The 18,607-nt window shown below is 37.7% G+C and overlaps 1 protein-coding gene across 2 annotated transcripts in view; it reads left to right on the forward strand.

The window, feature by feature from the left end:
- Nucleotides 1-18,607, forward strand: part of tafa5b (TAFA chemokine like family member 5b) — a 66,374-nt gene that overhangs the window by 19,868 nt on the left and 27,899 nt on the right. The window contains exon 1 of one of the 2 annotated variants that reach the window (XM_079809894.1): nucleotides 2,947-3,597. The exons of the other annotated variant lie outside the window; for it this stretch is intronic. Coding sequence (XP_079666020.1) covers nucleotides 3,507-3,597 — 91 coding nt within the window. The 5' untranslated portion in view covers nucleotides 2,947-3,506. Of the gene's footprint in view, nucleotides 1-2,946; nucleotides 3,598-18,607 lie in introns of those variants that run through there. 2 annotated transcript variants of the gene reach the window in all.

Here is an 18,607-nt window from a genome sequence, read left to right on the forward strand (position 1 = left end):
CAAAGAAACTCAATGGGGTCCCGATGACTTTCATCGTATGGACATGGAAAAAAAGGGACGTTTTTTTCAGATATCTTTTTTCTTACACAGAATATATAAAGTAAATGATGACAGAATTTTCATTTTTGGCTGAACTCTCTCTTTAAATGAGTAGTATTTTGCAGATCAATATATAACTTTTACAGAATCATTGCTTTGCCCACTTGATGTGCGTCTTTCATTTTCACAAATTCATCAAGGTAGCAGGTTCCCAGGGTCAGTGGTTGCACTAAGGCCCGTGACTAATCCTGACAATGACAAATATATTGATTATAGCGAGACGCACCATGTCGTCAGGCGTATCGTGGAGTGGAAACTGCGCTTTAGGGACATTCAGCAGTCAAGCGGTGGTCTGCGTTTTGCTCCCCCAGAGTGTTGCAGTGATAACGCTGACAGAAATGCTGCATAACATTACGGTGCAGGTGAGAGCGCCCTTGGCTCTCAGACAGGAAGATGGTGCAAGTCAAGATGCATTAATATGTTTTTTCCCCTCTTTATTTTTCCCCTGCTTCTAAAGCACATGTTGTTCTTAATATATGCTAAATTTCATTCAAACTATTTTTATACAGTTTGGATCTCACTGATTCACTGATCTTGCTCCCTGCAGGGGAGAATATCATTGAATACAGACTTACATTTCTGTCTGTTTCTCAAAAGTGGTATTGACGTTTTTATGGTGCTTTTTGTCATTATGGAGCTTGACAGAGTTTTCATTTGTGGGGATGCTTCTAATGCTCACATTAGCATGAGATAAATGTTTAGTGAGTATTTTTCTCATTTCAAATCTAAAGTTTGGGGCTGATGTTCTTCTAGCAATCCGTTTTAGAAGTTCTCTGAACAAACGGATATCTGATTCCAAATCCAGGAAAAGGGATTTAGATAAAAAGGGCAAACAGTGGCTTGTCCCTGCATTGATCTGAGAGATTAAGTCCATGAATGGAAATGTGGAGTTTTTCAGTTCAGTTCAAGGTGTTATTTCTGCGCGTGGAATTTCAATAATTGTTTAATTCACACTTTATTTTCACCATAATAGCTGCTAAATACTAGATGAAAACATATTCATAATCAGACATTTGATTTCCATGGGTGACCGTCATTCGCTGATTTAATTACCTTGGTAATACCAAAAATAGCAAACAAAATAGGGTACTGGGTCTGGCTGATATTGTTTATCTATATATCACGCCAATATTGCTTTCCAGCGTCTCCTCTGAGACGTTGCAATTACTATGGAAAACAAATGTAAAAAGTAAGTAAATGAAAGCAGGCTTAATAAATTGGAACCGGGTCTATTGTCCTGCCACAGTTTTTTTTCGTACCGTACCTCTAACAAACACTGCAGAGTCAAATATAGATATTCCCCTTAGACGAGATGGAAATTGAGATATAGAGCGGGAGAAAAATGCTAGATCTGTTGGAGATATATTGGCAACACAGGGGGAACATGTTATTATAGGGCAAGATATTTCAGTAGCAGCTTGACTTTGCAGTGGTGCGGTATTCTGAACATATTTAATTGGGTCCCCGCTGATTGATTGCCATTCTTCCACTGAAGCTCGGAGTACGTGAGAACAATATGAGAATATGATGGGATGTCATGTGTGGACAGCTGTACTTGGGGGTAATATGAAAAGTGACATTAACAGCGAAGAAAATTGATTACTTTTAAATGTGAATATATGCATTAAAATAGATCATTATTAATTATATCATCGAGAGACAAAGAAAATAGCCATCCATCACTGCATGAAGATGCATTTTTAGGGAAGATTAAGAAAAAACTCAAACTAATAAACCACGAGAAAGCAAGTCTCTCTTCTGAAATGCAAATACATGCATTACATTTGAATGTTAATTTAGATTGTGTGTGTCCTTAACCTCCAGTTGATCCAGGGGGATTGTCACTGTTATGAATAGCTCGTACTGTAAATGACTTCGGATAAAAGCGTAATTCTCAAGCTCCTTGATATTTACTTTCTTACTAAATATAAATCTGAACATAAACATGATATTTAACATTTCCTATATGTAATTACCTACATCAGATGGAAAATGAAAAACTATTTTGACCTGCATCTGTAAACTATAAAGTAGGCCTACCATGCAAGTCATTTAAATAAAAAAATATTATTGAAATATTTTACTGTAAACATTTATTAGAAATAAAATATGATATATATATATATATATAAAATATATATATATTATATATATATATAAATATCCATATATTATATAGCTCATATTTTTATTTCTAATACAATTTTATGTTTTAAAGCACACACACACACACACACACACAAGGATGCGCTTTAAAACATATATATTTTTAAAGACAAAACTGAGTCACCTTACAAAAAAACTTTCTTGTGTACATTGTTTTATGTTGCATTTATGTTATTTAGTTAATATTTACTATTTATTGTCATAAATATTACCCTTTGTATGACTGAACTTGTGACCTTTCATTGTACCCTAGATTATCTTACAGAAACTAAGTTAGAAAATAAAATACGCAGTCACCAAAATGCTTGTTAAATCATCACTGTATATTTTTGCAGTAAAGTTATGGCAACCACAATAAAAGAAAAGTAAAGAAAAGAAACAATTCATAGTGTATTAATATTAATGGAAACCCTTTTGATCTACATATTAAACAGCATATTAAATGTGACTTTTTGATTGAAGATTGAAGACGCCTTAATTTAGGTATTCCTGCCAGGTAGCCTAAAAAAAATAAAAAATTAGAAAAAATATAGCAAAAAGTACAAAATGTCCTCATGCGTTTTAGCATAAAAAAAACAAAAACATTATTGTAATAAAAATTATCTGTTGGCCTACTGTAACCAGGAATCTCTCTCTCGCTCTCTCTTAAGTGGAATCGCCCGGAGATTGACAGATTTAACAGTGATGACGTCGATTTTCATCCAAGATGAAACTCGCGTGCATACCCGCAGCCTCAGTTAAATAGGAGACGCTCAGACGGGCAGCACCGCGCGCTTTCTTGGGATGCACGCGCGTCCGCACAATTTCTGCGGGGAAGTCAACAGAACAATGCAGTAGACTGGAGACCTCTCGCGTGATACTGGACATAATGAGGTCTTTTCCTGGACTTTAACGGAATTCCGGGGGCGAAAGTTGTTTACGTAGCGCGAGGCTCGTGCTTGGATGTGTGAAGACATGCTGCGAATTGCCTGTTAAATATTTCGGGACGACCAGTGAGCGAGAGACTATGCAGCCGTTGATGGGACACGAAGTGTCAGATGCCGCGTTGAAACTCGTATTGAACTTTCATCTCTCCGAATAGAAACCTGTCGCGCGAGCAGTTCCACACAGATCAACAGAGGCTTTCCCGCATGGAAAGTGTCCTTACCGAACAGCCTGTTCTTCCTGAGAATACGGGAATGTTTATTGCGTGTTGAGTCGGGATGGATGTGCTGTTGTAAACGCGTCAGATCATCAGAGAGATGCAGCATCTTCGCGTGGCGTGGGCGCTCGCGGGAGCGGCGCTGGGCTTTTTTCTGCTGTTCTGGATTCAAGCGCATTTCTTCGGCGAAGGTAAGCCAACGGTCATTGGCAGAATTAACCGAACACATATAAAAGTGCTAATTTTACGATAAATGATTATAATAAAAACAGGCAGTTGTGGTCGCCAGAACTTTACCGTAAAGATATAGGGATGATGTTGCAAACATTTGGATGACTTTTGGGCATTACGCGTTATTTATTTATTTTCCCTAGGCTATATACGTCGTTAAATCATATAATATTAATACCAACCTATTTGAGCTATTAAAATCTGTTACTGTGAAATGTACTGATAATTGTACAGGTGGAATTATGGAAGGCCACGTGGATTTTGACCACAGCAACTACAATGACAAAGACAGACCACGGTTACAAACATCAGACACCAAATATCGCACACCTTGAACTAAATAGCATAAAAGGCAACATAAAAAAACTTAAATGTACATTTGTTAAGGGAATTGGGAATGGGAATGCCCCCTTCTCCACAAAAATTATAAGGTGCATGGTTTCAAAAATATCATTTCAGCAATATCTTACCATTAAAGAATATGTACTGAGTTGATAAATATGCAATTCAGAATTTTTACTTTTTTTAAAAGCATTATGTTTTCAAATGTTTTACAGTTACATACACAAACACCATCTGACACGAAAATAATGCAGTAAACCTGAACTAAATAACATAAAATGCAAAAAACGTATACATTTGTGTAGGGAATTGTGTGATGGGAATGCTTCTTTCTCCACAAATTATAAGGTGTTTTCTAAGATTTACTTAAAATATAATTTCAGCAATATCTTACAAAAGTTGCCTATATGTATACTGTCTTGTTAAATATACAAAAATGAGAAATAAGGGAGAACACCTATTTAAAACCCAATCATTTGTGTTATTTTCCTTTAAGTTACATTTAATATTTTTTAGAGTGCCATAACACATAAGGGTTACACGGTATACCACGGTAATTTTGCAATGCTAAAGCTTTTAAATACTGATGCCACTGTTTATAAACGGTAGTATCGTCAATACGGTATAATACCGCAAGTAAATGTGTATGTGCGGCAGTAACACTATTTAAAATGATCATTTGAACACTTAATGGCTGCAAAAACATTACAGTAGAGATGCCATGTAGATTTTGCGCCTTATTGAATGTTATCTGAACTTCAGTTCAAAAGTCATTTGATTTCAGCTCATTTTGCAATGATCAGTGCCATTTGCACTCATTTCTTATCAACCGTTTCAATACTTACAATGTGATTTTAACATTACAATTAATTTATTTGTGATAATTACATCCTGTCCTCCAGTCAGAGTCATACATTTCAAAAAAACTTTCTTGTTTTTTACAGCCTAACATGATACACAAGCAAGAGTGCTGTTTTTCGGATTATCAGCACGACTGATTTTATACAACAGTTCAATAAACAAAAAGTTATTATTAAATGACAGTTTAGACACATTTCGCCAATGAATAAAGTTATTCTAAACAAAGCAGGACTGTTGTACTTCTCTGAGCAACACACAGTGGGTGTTTAGTTTCTGAATGAATCCATGTTTTTGAACGATTCAGGTGAGTCAGTGATTCAATGAGTTAGGCCCTGTCCCAAATGGCACCCTAAATACTCGCAGTCTTCTTACAAGTTTGCACTTTTGTGACGTAACGCCGTCTGCTGTGCAGTGGGGGCTCAGTACAAATGCGCATCGAGGGTGCATATCGACCACAAAAGGGGCGGCTGCGAGCACCCTTCTGAATCCTAAAATGACAAATGAGACACCCTATGGTCTCATATATTTAATGGATACGCGCACTCGGCAGCCATTGTACGTCCACAAGACTGAAAGTGCATACGAAGTGTGCCATTTGGGACTGGGCCTTTTTTCATAAAGACAGACAATTGCTTTGTTACTGAATGAATATAAGCTGTTTTGAATGAAATGTTTGAATGAATAATTCAATGACTCAGTCATTAAGATTTGCTGCCACCTACTGTCAGTTTTAGTTGCCCATTTAACACTTTCCCTGCCATTGACGAGTTGACTCGTCATTCATGAGAATTTCGTCCATTTTGTAGATTTGACTCGTGATTTTTAAAGAATATTATGTATTTCCTTATTGCACTTGTATTCAGTATCTAACACATACATTTATTTCTTATGTGTATGACACATAGTGTAAGCATAATATGCTAACACTATATGTGTCATACACATAAAAAATAATAATATGTTCTGCCAGTGTATGTGCATCAGTGATACTCTGCATTAATCTAGGATCAGAATTAAGAATAACGCACACAACCTTTCATGTACATGTGCACTTAAATCTAGCTTAAAGCCAAACCAAGGATCGTCTGTTTGAATTTGTTTTTCCATTGATTTACTTAAGGAAATGCCACATTAATATCAATGTAATTTACTGACTTTCTTTGTAAAATGAACAACAGTCATATAACGTAGTTTGTAGACTTGAGTTGCATGCTGATATCAAAACATTTGGTTTTACAATTTGATTTACTAGCATTTGTTATTATAAATGATCCTTTGGATAGCATATAGACTGGATTTTCATACGCATTGTGAAGAAGCCTTCAACACATCTACCTATAATCCAAATCTGACAATCCTTGAGCAGATAATAGATAGATATATAGATAGAGGTGATGATGTGACACCCTAGAGCTCAGACTGACATCTTTTGCCTTCTATACGCTCTGGAAAGAAAAAGCGAGAAAATTCTGCCTCATAAAATTGATCCATGTTGCATAAGGGTCTCAGTATAAGGAACACTGTGAAATAGTTCAGACATGTTCATGACCAGTGTCTGGTTGTTGTTTTTTTTAGCTCAGAGACCAGACAATTATTTTTCAGTATTCAAGAACTTTACAGATTTTTAAATAGTTGGAATTGCATTTTGATGGATAGCACTTGCGGATGTCTTTAGTTTTAACCAATCAGTGGACTTCTAAGTGAACTGATGCTATCATTAAGTTGGGTGTTCTATCTGTGTTCAAAATCAGTATAGGTGTAAGGTTCGATGCGTAAGAGCAGTCCCCCATTATGTGTGAGCTAGCTTTGAACAGCTTAAAGGTTTGAGTTGGCCTGCCGCCATGGCAAGCAAAACATGTTGGCCTGGTTGCCACAGTAACTGGGCTTTTAAGAAAATAATTGGAGAATGCATGGGTTTGCTTCTCACAAAGTGCCAAGGAATAGGGCAGTGACCTCCAGCATAGTGATATAGAGAACCACAGGAGGCATCTGCCCGAACGCTTTTCATTTCCTACATACACAGACTTAGTGTAGTGTTTGATATTATAATGCAGCTACCTCAGACCTTAGCTTGCCTTCCAACATTTCTCCATTCATTTTCTTCTGTTGGCCAGTTTGGTTTATGCTCAATTTAGAATGGATTATCCAATTGAATCAACGCTGATTGTTATAAAGAACAAATACAATTAGTAAGTCAACACGAAATCCAAGTGGACCGTATTTACTTTCCTAATACACATTTCTGGTGTTATTGTGAATGATTCAACAGTGCATGTTAAGAAAAACTGTTTTATCTTTCAATAAAAATAACTTGCTTCACCACTGAAACAACTTTCCTTTTCAGCTGACGTCACGTTTTAAAAATGTTGCTAATAGTTTGCACAATTTAATGCCGTTAAAATGAATGAAATAAACACTTTTCTTTCGGCTGATGTAATTTATTTTAGCACAATTTCATGCTGGTTAACAGTAATGCAGTAAAGACCCACTTTTCCTTAAGGATGATAAGATTAATCCTTACATTTTTTTTCTTTTTGCGAATGCTGATATTAAGCTATTAAAGCTCATAAAAATATGTATTTCTTAAAAATGTATTTTTACTGAGGTTCGTTTGGTGCTTTGGATGTAATGTTGTAGCACTGATACACTCTCAGAAAGGCGCCCTTTTATTAAATACTTTTTGCAACCTCTTTTTGCCAAGATGACAGCTCTGAGTCTTCTCCTGTAATGCCTGATAAGTTTGGAGAACACCTGACAAGAGATCAGAGACCATTCCTCCATACAAAATCTCTCCAGATCCTTCAGATTCACAGAGCCATGATGATACACTCTCCTCTTCAGTTTTCTATAAGGTTCAGGGGACTTTGATGGCCGTGGCAAAACCTTATTTTTGTGCTCAGTGACCCATTTTTGTGTTGATTTTGATGTTCGTTTTGGATCATTGTCCTGATGGAAGATCCAACCACAGCACATTATAAGATTTCTAGCAGAGGCTTTAGGTTTTTATTTTTTATCTTTTTTTTTTTAAATTAGATTTCATATGATAAACGATTATATAAAAAACAAGCAATTATGGTCGCCAGAACTTTATCATAAAAATATAGGGATGATGTTGCAAACATTTGGGTTACTTTTGGGTATTACGCGTTATTTATTTATTTTTCCCAACTGTCGGCTAGGCTATATACATCATTAAATAATATAATATTAACACCAACCTATTTTGAGCTATTAACATCTGTTACTGTGAAATGTACTGATAATTGTACAGGTGGAATTATGGAAGGCCACATGATGACTTACGTTAATAAAAATTGGCCTCTACAGCAACTACAATGACATAAAGACAGACCGCAGTTACATACACAAACATCAAACACCATCAGACACGAAATAATGCAGTAAACGTGAACTAAATAACATAAAATGTAACATAAAAAACGTAAACTTACATTTGTGTAGGGAATTGTGGGATGGGAATACCCCTTTCTCCACAAAAATTACAAGGTGGTTTCTAAGATTTACTTTAAAAAATATCATTTCAGCCATGTCTTATCACAAAAGTAGCAGTACTGTACAATATGTACTGTTGTTAAATATACAAAATGGGAAATAAGGGAGAACACCTATTTAAAACTCAATCATTTATTAATATATTTTAATAGGTGTTCTTTTCCTCTGTTACATTTAATATATTTTAGAGTGCCATAACACATCAGGGTTACACTGTATACCATCCCCATTACATGGTAGTATCGCGATACTAAAGCTTTAAAATACTGTAGATTCCACTGTTTATAAAGAGTAGTGCAGTTTAGAATCAATGATGCCATGTGTCTGAACAAGATGTCCAGGACCTCCAGCAGAAAAATAGGCCCACAACATTAAAGATCCAGCAGTATATTTACTTTTTATCCCTGTGTGCACCAAACTCATCTTGTGGGTTTGCTGCCAAAAACTTTCATCTGACCATCCGTCCCGTTTGAAGTTCCTGTAGCGTCTGGCAACTGAATATGCTGGTGTTTGTTTTTGGATGAGAGCAGATGTTTTTTTCTTGAAACCCTCCCAAACAACTTGTGGTGATGTAGGTGCTATTTGATTTCTTTTAGGCTTTCCGACCCAAGACTCAAAGCCTAAAAAAACTCCAAGACTGTGATCCTTCACACAGAGAAAAGGGTGTCAGAATTGTACTTTTAGGGGTACAACAGCTTGTCGCTGGGGCAGTACCCTTAAAAGGACACATTTGTACCTTTTTTACCACAAAAAGGTTCATAGTTGGACCTTAAGGTGCGTATTTGTACTCTAAGGTACTAAAATGCACTTTTTAGGAGTAAAACAGGTACAAATGTGTCCTTTTAAGGGTACTGCCCCAGCGACAAGCTGTTGTACCCCTAAAGGTACAATTTTGACAACCTTTTTCTCTATGTGAGTCTTTGGCCACTCAAACTATCCTCCTCGCCGTACATTAAGACAATTTCCTGTTGATTGGAACTTCTTAATTATGAATTAAAATGTTCAATGCTTTAGCTCTTTTCTTACAGCAACTTTCTATTTTGTGAAGCGCAATAATCTTTTGCTGCACATCAGAACTATATTCTTTGATTTTACTCACTGCGATGGATTAAAGGAATTTGCCTTTGTGTTTCCTCATATTTAAACTCCTGTGAAACAGGATAGATAATTTCATGTTCCTAGTCACCCTGGTGTGCTAAAAATTGTAAATATGAAGAGAATAAACTATATTTTACTTATTAAAATCTATAGGGATACCAATATATGTGGCCAACGTGTATTAGAGAAAAAATTATGTGATTTCCTCCCACATTCATTAGCTTTACTTCAATGAAAGGTTAGAATTTTGTGATGTTTTTTAATGAAAGATAAACAATGCAAATTTATTTTCACTGCTGTCTTTAAGGGTGCCAATAATTCTGACCATGACTGTTTATGAAGCGCCTGACAGAACCCTTTTTAGGTTCTATATAGAACGTAAAAGAGTGTATATATCACAATGAGTTCCCCAATGACCAAGGCATGACCAATGAGTTCAGGTCATGATGACAATGAGAGCGAACAAAGAATTACTGAAAAAACCCATGCACTGCTAATCATTTCCAATGAACAGTTGGCTACAAAGATTACCATTACCGTGGCCACCTGAACTCCCCCAGCAGTTGCTAATTGATGGAAATAGCTTGAAAGAGGATGGATGCCAGACTAAAACTATGGAGTGATTAACAAAGTGGAACACTGAGGGCTGTGGAAGGCTTGCATGTCTTAACAAAGTGTTCTGTGTATATTTTAAGTATTCTAAATAAATTAGATTAAAACACTCCCCGGGAGTCCTTATAAGCAGACGTCTTGCAGTCACACTTTGCAGGGGCTTTTTGGTATGTTTGGACTGTGGAAGCAAAGATTTTGGCTGCCTGCTGAGCTCAGAGGCCAGCCAGACTGACCTGGCATCAGGTCCAATCTCAGCCTGACTGTCATTACCAACTCTAAAGGAGACCCCTTGTCCCCCGCCAGCCCTCCCTCTGACTACTGCTCCAATCTAGACAAGGATAATGGGTGTATAGGTTGACAGGAAGGAATATATACTGGCCAGATAAAGTATCCTTAGCTCTTAAGCAAGTTATTGGCCGTTGAAATTATGATGTATAGCAACTGGCTGAATAGTAGGACTTGTCATTAAAAAAGTAGACTTAAAATATATGATACAGGCAATTTCAGGTTGCAATAATTCTGTCTACTCAATATAAAATCTGTACTCAATGTTTTTATGGTCTTGGGCTTGCCACAGTTTCTAAGACAGAATCAGATTTGTAGACTTTTTTTATGCAATATTTTTTATGTACATTCACTTTTATTTCAAATATGGTTATTTTACAAAATGAAAAATCTAAATTTAATTGTAAAGTTATTTTATATATATAAAAAAGCAAATGGACTTTTGTTGTAGTTTGTCTTTTATCTCTCTAAATTCACAACCTGAATTTTGGCCAATTATTTATTGATATAATAAATTTGCATTATATTTGTATTATATTATATACATTAATTTATTTTTATTCTAACCATTTCAGACTGTGATGTGTTGTCTTTAAGGTGACTTTTCTTTTTTTTGTCTTGAATTTGACTTCCTGTGGTCTTTTTTTATGGTCTTGGGCTTGTCACAGTCTCTAAGGAGATGGAATCAAATGGTAAATGGTAACATATATATATATATAATTTTTTTTAATTTTTATAAATTAAAATAAAATAATGTTTAGTTTTTTAAAATCATTTAGAATAAATTACATTACATCATTTTGTTTTTAATATATATTTTATAAAATAAAATACATTCATGCAATTTTATTTTTTATAATAATTGTATAAATAAAATTAAATAAAAGGACATTTTTTGTAGCTTGTTTTCATCTCTCTCAATTTGCAACATGAATTTTGGCCAATTATTTGATAAAATAATGAACTTGCCTTATATTTGTGTTATCTTTTCTTTTTCTTTCGTTTTTTTTTTACAAGTAAAAAAATCATGGTTTCAAATCATTAAAGACTTTGTGTTTTCTCATATCGGACCTTTCTGATTTTTGTCTTGAATTTGACTTCCTGTGTTCCTGGGCTAAACTCCGGCTATGATCACACTGTATGTCTATATGCAGTATCCTAATTGTCTTATCAAAACTCCCCTGTCTCAGAACATTATGTTCATATATGCTTTTGTTACTGGTGGTGTTTCTTAATGAAAACATCTTACAGTTAAATGGGGCCAATTGACTCACATTGCAAGGCAATAACTGCAGCATAAAGCTTTCGGTTATAGAATTGAAATGAACGATCTTGGCATGAGAATGAAGGCTGATAGCATTGTGTGGTGCGCTGGTGGAGTCCAGCATCGGTCCCCTGATGATAGACTCCCTTTTCACTCCATCACTTTTCTGACAGCCTGTAAAGGATAGCTTTTGAATTTCAGATCAGCACAGCCAGCAAGTCTCCATCTCAGAGATGCATGGTTGGCAGCTCTTTCATCCCTAAAACGCATGCACTGGAGTATACAGGAGATCCTGGGGAGAGAGCGGAGAGGTTGGAGATGAATCAGACATTTCACTGTCAGCGGGGCTATTTAAACAGACAGGGAGGGTGTATCATCTATCACGAGTTGCGCCGCTTAACATGTCTAAGCTTCAGCACTTAGAGGCGTTTTAGAACAATGCGAGCAATTCTGAAGCTTATCGGAGCGGTGTGGCTCCGTGACCATTAGCAAAGTGTTGACTTGCATTCTTGCCGTGTTAATGATGTCATAATGGCTCGTCCTGGAGTGAACCCGCTGCCATCTCACATTCGGTGTGTTTAATTGTGTTTTCCTCTGAATTATCCCAATGGTTGTACACTAAAATGAGCGTTTACATGCGCACCAACATACTGATAACTCACAGAAAAGTCTTTGCGATGGAGGTTGGAGGTTGTGACACTATGGGAACGCTTCTGTGTGATTGCGTCTTGAAGCATGTGTGTAAACAGTTCAATGGTGTGGCGGGACGTCACCCTAGAGTGTGACGTCATGACCAGGAAGCTCTATAAATTGTGCCCGGACCAAACAAAGGCCGCTTTTGATTGGTTGAAGCAAGTTGATCACGGGCATGCAGGAAGTATGGCAGGGCGACGCAGCGTCTTGTTCCCTTTTCAGTGAACCATGGTTAAAGTCTTAACCTGAGACGTTTAAGGGAACTTGCGCTGTGTCAAGGACAGCGATGCTATGGGAACATTTATACCCACTCTGTCGTACTGACAAGTGTCTGTCCAGTTTGAATCATGGTGAGCACAACTAAGACATAAACATCCAATACCCTATAGGGGCATAGCAGATTTATTTTTTCCTGGTCCGACGTCCAAAAGCGGGGAGGACAAAAGGCCTGCAAAACTATAGATCGTGCCACATTAGTGGGGACATACCCCGGGTGTAGAAAGGCTTTCACCGTACCAGGTGAACTCTAAGCACGATGGGGCAACCGTCAGAGCCTGAAGGTCTCCTACTCTATCTAGAGATGTTATCGCAAGGGGTGGGAGAAAAGGTCGATGCATCGCGATTCGTTATCCAACGATTCAGAATCGATTCTCAAAAATTCTGAATCGATTCTGTGTTCAATTCAAACGGCCACTTCACCACTGTGCGCGCGGCCAAACAGAACAACCCGTTGATAGGTGAACGTTCGTATGCTGGTGAATTTTCTTTGTTTAAGATAAAATGGACAAACTACGACCTGCTCAGGGGCGTCGCACCCGTGGGGACACTTTTCCCGGTGAGAGGGTTCAACACCCGCACGTTTTATGCAGTTTTTCCGCAGTTTTGCTCAAACGCCTTACAGCAGTTGCTCCTCCGTTTCTCTGGCCGCTCTGTGTCTGCGCTCGCTGCGGCTGCCTCTCCATTTCAAAAATGTATTTTGCCTATTAAATGCAAAGTTTTTAATTTCAAAAGCACTTCTAAATTAAGTTAATATTTCCAAAAAACTAAATTCTGAGCCAAAATAACGAAGTGGTGCTCAAGTAGGCTAAAAGGCGCTTTCCTTGCCATTAATGCTTAATAACACTCCTATCCCGGTGGCCGGGATTTACATAAACCTAACAACATCCGTGGCATAATTTTTGGAATGACTTATCGAATATTGCTGAACTACTGCACAAAGTTTCAAACGAATGGAAAATTTTGAACAAAGACTTCGTTTTGGTGAGTGATTCGTTAAATGTCTCTAACATGACTGTTGCAGCTCGGCAAGTTTTCTCATGTGATATGTTATGGGCACACACTGAATTTGTTTTCTCAGCGAGCGCTAAAGTTGTTTTTCTTCTGCATTAGCCTATGTTTGAAAGATTTTTTTGTGGCTCTAACCAAAGTAAACTTTTTTTTTTATTTTTTTGTTAAAATGTTCTAAAGAAACTGAAAAATTGTCACACTTAGATGTAAATTGAGAACTGTTTATTCTTAATGATTGTTCTTTGCATGAAACATGGCTTACTATGTTTCATTAGAGCTTGTTAATCTTGAATATAACTTTGTTAATAAAATAAAAATATTGAAAGAAATCTTCATAATCATTTTTAATATGGCAATACTGTCAAACAGATATTCTAACTAAAAACAAAACACATATGAGCTCCAATTTTGGTTAAAATGTAAAGTTTGTGTATTTGCACAGCAGGATAATTAGTTACCAAAAATGTATGTTAAGAATCGTTTTGGGAATCGGATCGTTACTCCCAGAATTGGAATCGGATCGAATCGTTAAGTGCCTTAAGATTCCCACCCCTAGTTATCGCCAGAAGAAACACCGTTTTTAGTGACAAAAATGTATCTGGAATGTTTTCCATTAGCTCAAAAGGAGCAGTAGAGAGTCCTTCCTAACTACAGCCAAATCCCAAGCCGGTACTCTCATGCAGCTTGCAGGCCACGGCCTCAAAGAAATACGGAGGAAATGCGACAACGAACTTTGAAAACAAACTGAGGCCCCGTCCACACGGAGATGCTGTATCGTATCAATGTTTCGTCCAGACGGATCTGGTGTTTTAGGAGCCTGAAACCGGTATTTTTTGAAACCGGGTCCCAGAGTGGATAAATCTGAAACCGACACCCTTGCGTTTTCGTGTGTACAGCCAATCCGTATATTTTGTGGAACGGTGATGTCATCACACCATGCCCCACACGGTAAAGACTAGAAGGGATACAACTACAGGCACTGGGCATGTGCACATCCATATTGCGTCATTTAATTACTGTATTTGCATTATTGTAAGGGGTTGGGGTAGGTGTAGGCGTTAATAAAACACAATATGGTAAGTAGCACATTTATTTATTGTTATTTTATCGTGAGATTTTGCCTCACTTCCGACTGTTGCTGTCCCCCTTCTAGCCACAACTCTTCTTCTCCGTTTTTAGTGTATTTCTTAGTGTACTTTTGAGTCGGTTTCAGTGGTTTCGTGTGTACGCAGATATTTCTTGAGACGAGGGGAAAAAAAGATTGGATAGGGAAAGCTCTGGCTTTGTGTGGATGTGGCCTGAAAGTCCATGAACAAAACTAAACAGAAGGGTGACAATGACAGGGCTGCCCACAAGTCTATTGCTCCTACATAACAGCTTATTTTTATCAGTTTAGTTTTTTGGGTCATTATATTTTCTGCTCATTCTAAAACAGATAAAGTAGCGTAGTAAAGATTACATTTATGAATGCATTAGTGAGAGCAATTGCATGTGAATTCATTCTACATGGCAGCGTCTCTCTACTAATAGAGAAGCTGTGGGAGTTTTACTAAGAAATACTATTATTACTATTAATACTATTTTATTGATAAACCACAGAACAGTGTTGACAAAAGATTTCTGCGCTACGGAATGTTTCTGTGTGCGCGCAATCTGTTTGTGATGTGTGTGTGTTTACAATGCAGCAGCGCATTCGTTTAAAACGGCTAATAACATGCTTGTACAATAAGCTAAAACATATTCACCTGATCAATTTTTAGCATCCATTTTGGTTTAACTGTTGGGAGCATGAAGCTCTCATGTCAGAAGGCCAATCTGTCAATCAAGTCCAGAGCAAGATGCAACCCATAGCAACGCGTTATGGGAATGACATCTCAGATAGTCTGGTGGCAGATAAAAATAAACAGTAAATAAATGACTTTTGAGTGATTTGTTAAAAAAAATTGTGCATCAAATACAGTAAACACAGAGGGCCCTATCTTGCACCCAGCGCAATTGACTTTGTACACCGACGCATGTGTCATTCCTATTTTGCACCCGCGCAAAGCGCGCTTTTCCCTCCACAGAAGCACGTCGCTAAACTAGTGAATGAACTTGCGCTCCCTGGGCGGTTCAGCGCAAAAAAGGAGGCGTGTTCCGGCGCAAACAATCCCTGGTGCTATTTTGCTGTTCCATTAAACAATTGCGCCACTGACCAGAAAAAACCTAGTCTAAAGTCAGTGGCGCGTTGTTCATTATGCTATTTTAAGGGCGCATGCTTGACCATAATGTATAGCGTGCACAACGCGCATACACTTTGCTCATGTAACCTACACAGATGCAACAGTTATTTTTGCAAATCATAAATTGTTACACTAAAAAAATATTAACACATGAGATGACGGAAATCATTGTGGTGTGCCAAGAAGATGTGAAAAAATAGGCATAAATCTAGCTTACAAATTATTCAGGCTAATTGTAATAATTAAGGATAAGACCTGTTTGCCCAATAGTGGCAAGACATATATGTATATAAGGACATCTGACAAATTGGTTTGTCCGTCAAGAACCAGGAAAAAAAATCGACTGAAAAACTGAAAAAACTGAAAGACTGAAAAAAAAAAAGACTGTGAAATCACCTTTACCATAATGTACAACATTACAACTTCACTTCTCTGTCTTTCACTGCTCTTACAAGAACATCAGTCTCCTCGGCTGTGAACCGCTCCTGGCGTGCGCCTGGTAAATACGCCATAATAATAGCAATCCATAATGGAACTTGCGCACCTGCTTTTAAAGGGAATGTTGGATGACGCTCGGATTGGTTTATTCACGTTACGCCCAAACCACACCTATGAATAATGAAGCTACTTCAGACCAACCCATTTTAGATTTGCGCTGGGCGCAAGAGCCATTTATCCCGCCGGGAAAATAGCAACAGCGCCGAGACCCGCCCACAAAGTTACTTGCGCTTCGCGCTTTGACACTTGCGTTTCAGATAGTTAAAATATGGCCCAGAACCTCTAAAGTACAGAACTCATAAAATAAAAAAATAAAAAAAATAATATGCACAAGAAACTATTGCATGCTCACACGTTACAATTAGCGGTTTATGTATACTAGCTATAACCTATTTCCTTTGCCCAAAGTGAAAAAGTGCTCAAATTCTGGATTTTGTTGGAGCAGTTCGTCTAGTACGAGGCTGAATCCAGTTACTTATTAGTTTGTCATTTTTTGAAGCGTGAGCCTCCCCTTGATATAATGCAATGCTTTAAAGTCTATGGTTCTGCTCACAATAAGCGCTGCTAGAATTAATAATCATAATTTCTCCGCCACCTGTAAGAATGTGATAAATCTAAGAAAGTACTTTAATAAAGGGTGTTTTGATCTTGTGAAATATGATTTTTTTTTACATTTTACTGTAACAATATTCTTTAATTGTCCATTAAAGTTTTACATAGGACAATATAAATACTGCTCTAATGAAAGCCAAATTTTGAGCACTTTTTACCACTTCTACTTCGACTGCATTAGATGAGAACACATTTTTATAATTTCCTAGGTCAAGAAAGAGTTGGAGTGTGCAATATATTTTCTCCTCCCCTACCGAAATGCTCGTTCTATATGTATGCGCTTAAATCCGCAGTAAAAGTGCAAATTTACTGTTGCTCTGTGAAGTTTCGCTGGTGAAATACAGTCATTTCAATAGGACTTTGGGAGTTTAGCTTGAGGGCAAAAAAGTTTTTCTCATGTTCAAGTTGGCCGCCCAAAAACACTGCACTGACCAACTGAAAGCTGCTTGGCTAGAAAGTGACTTCTGTGTGAGCTGTGCTTCATAAATTGCTACGCCACTGACAATGGACCTTTTTTGCCCACCAAATTTTGCAGAAATATCGCTAATGTGACACACCTTAAGGACGCTTAGCCACACAGCCATACTCACTACAATAAGCCAACAAAACGCAAGTTATGGTGTTTACATGCCAGGTGAGGAAATGGGCAAAAATCAAGCGGTGTCAATCAGTTTATGCTGAAGGCGTTTATGACTTTACTCTGGTAAAGGAAAATAGATTAACATGTTTACATGAGCACACGTATTGACAGCTTATGCATATTTAGGATAAGAACATGCATGTTAACACATTTAATGATTGTTTACTCTGACTCACGGGACGTAGAGGGCAAAAAAGGGTGGCGGAGGGAAGGAGGCCACGGTAAGGTGGTGGAAAACAGCGTCCGTGTTGGGTTTGTCATAAAGCCATGGCAGGGCCGAATGAATGAGTGAGAGATTAAAGGAGGGGCTCTCACAGTCTGCATTCAGTCACTGCAGAGCCAGACTTTGCTCCTGGCATGCTGATTAGCCTCCATGAATGGCTCTATGGACTCCTCTCTCTCCGGCATCTATCAGAGCCCAGTCATTACGGCTTATTTGGGGCTGAAGTTGGAAATGAATGGTGAAGCTTTTTTCTTCCAGCTTTGGAGTGGGTCTCACCTTTAGGGCGCCGTAGAGAAAGCGAGAGGCTGGGTGTTGCTAGAATCACTAGAAACTCAACACAAATGTAGCAATTCAATTTGGTAACACTTTATTTTGATGGTCCCTTTTGGACATTCTGTTGACTATCTTTGCAACTACATGTCAACTAATTCTCATTAGAGTATTAGTAGACTGTCTGCTTAATATCTGCTAACACTTTATTTTGATGCTCCTCCAACATACATTCTACTGACTATAAGTAACTTTGCAAGTACTTGTCAGCTTATTCTAAGCCAAACCCTATCAGTCTACTAATACTCAACCAACACTCTAATGATAGTTATTAGACATGTAGGTTCAACATTACTTACTGTATACTCATCCGAACATGCTCTCTGTCAGTCGGACCTGCAACGTTTGTGTGTGCGCGCGCGCCAGCCATGCGTGTTGGGTGGTACACATAACTGATGATGATTGGTGGGTGGGAGACAAGGATGAGGTTGATAGGTTGAGTTCACAAATACACACACACACACACACACACACACACACACACACACAC

This window comes from Gobio gobio (genome assembly GCF_949357685.1).
Source record: "Gobio gobio genome assembly, chromosome: 25".
Lineage (NCBI taxonomy): Eukaryota > Metazoa > Chordata > Actinopteri > Cypriniformes > Gobionidae > Gobio > Gobio gobio.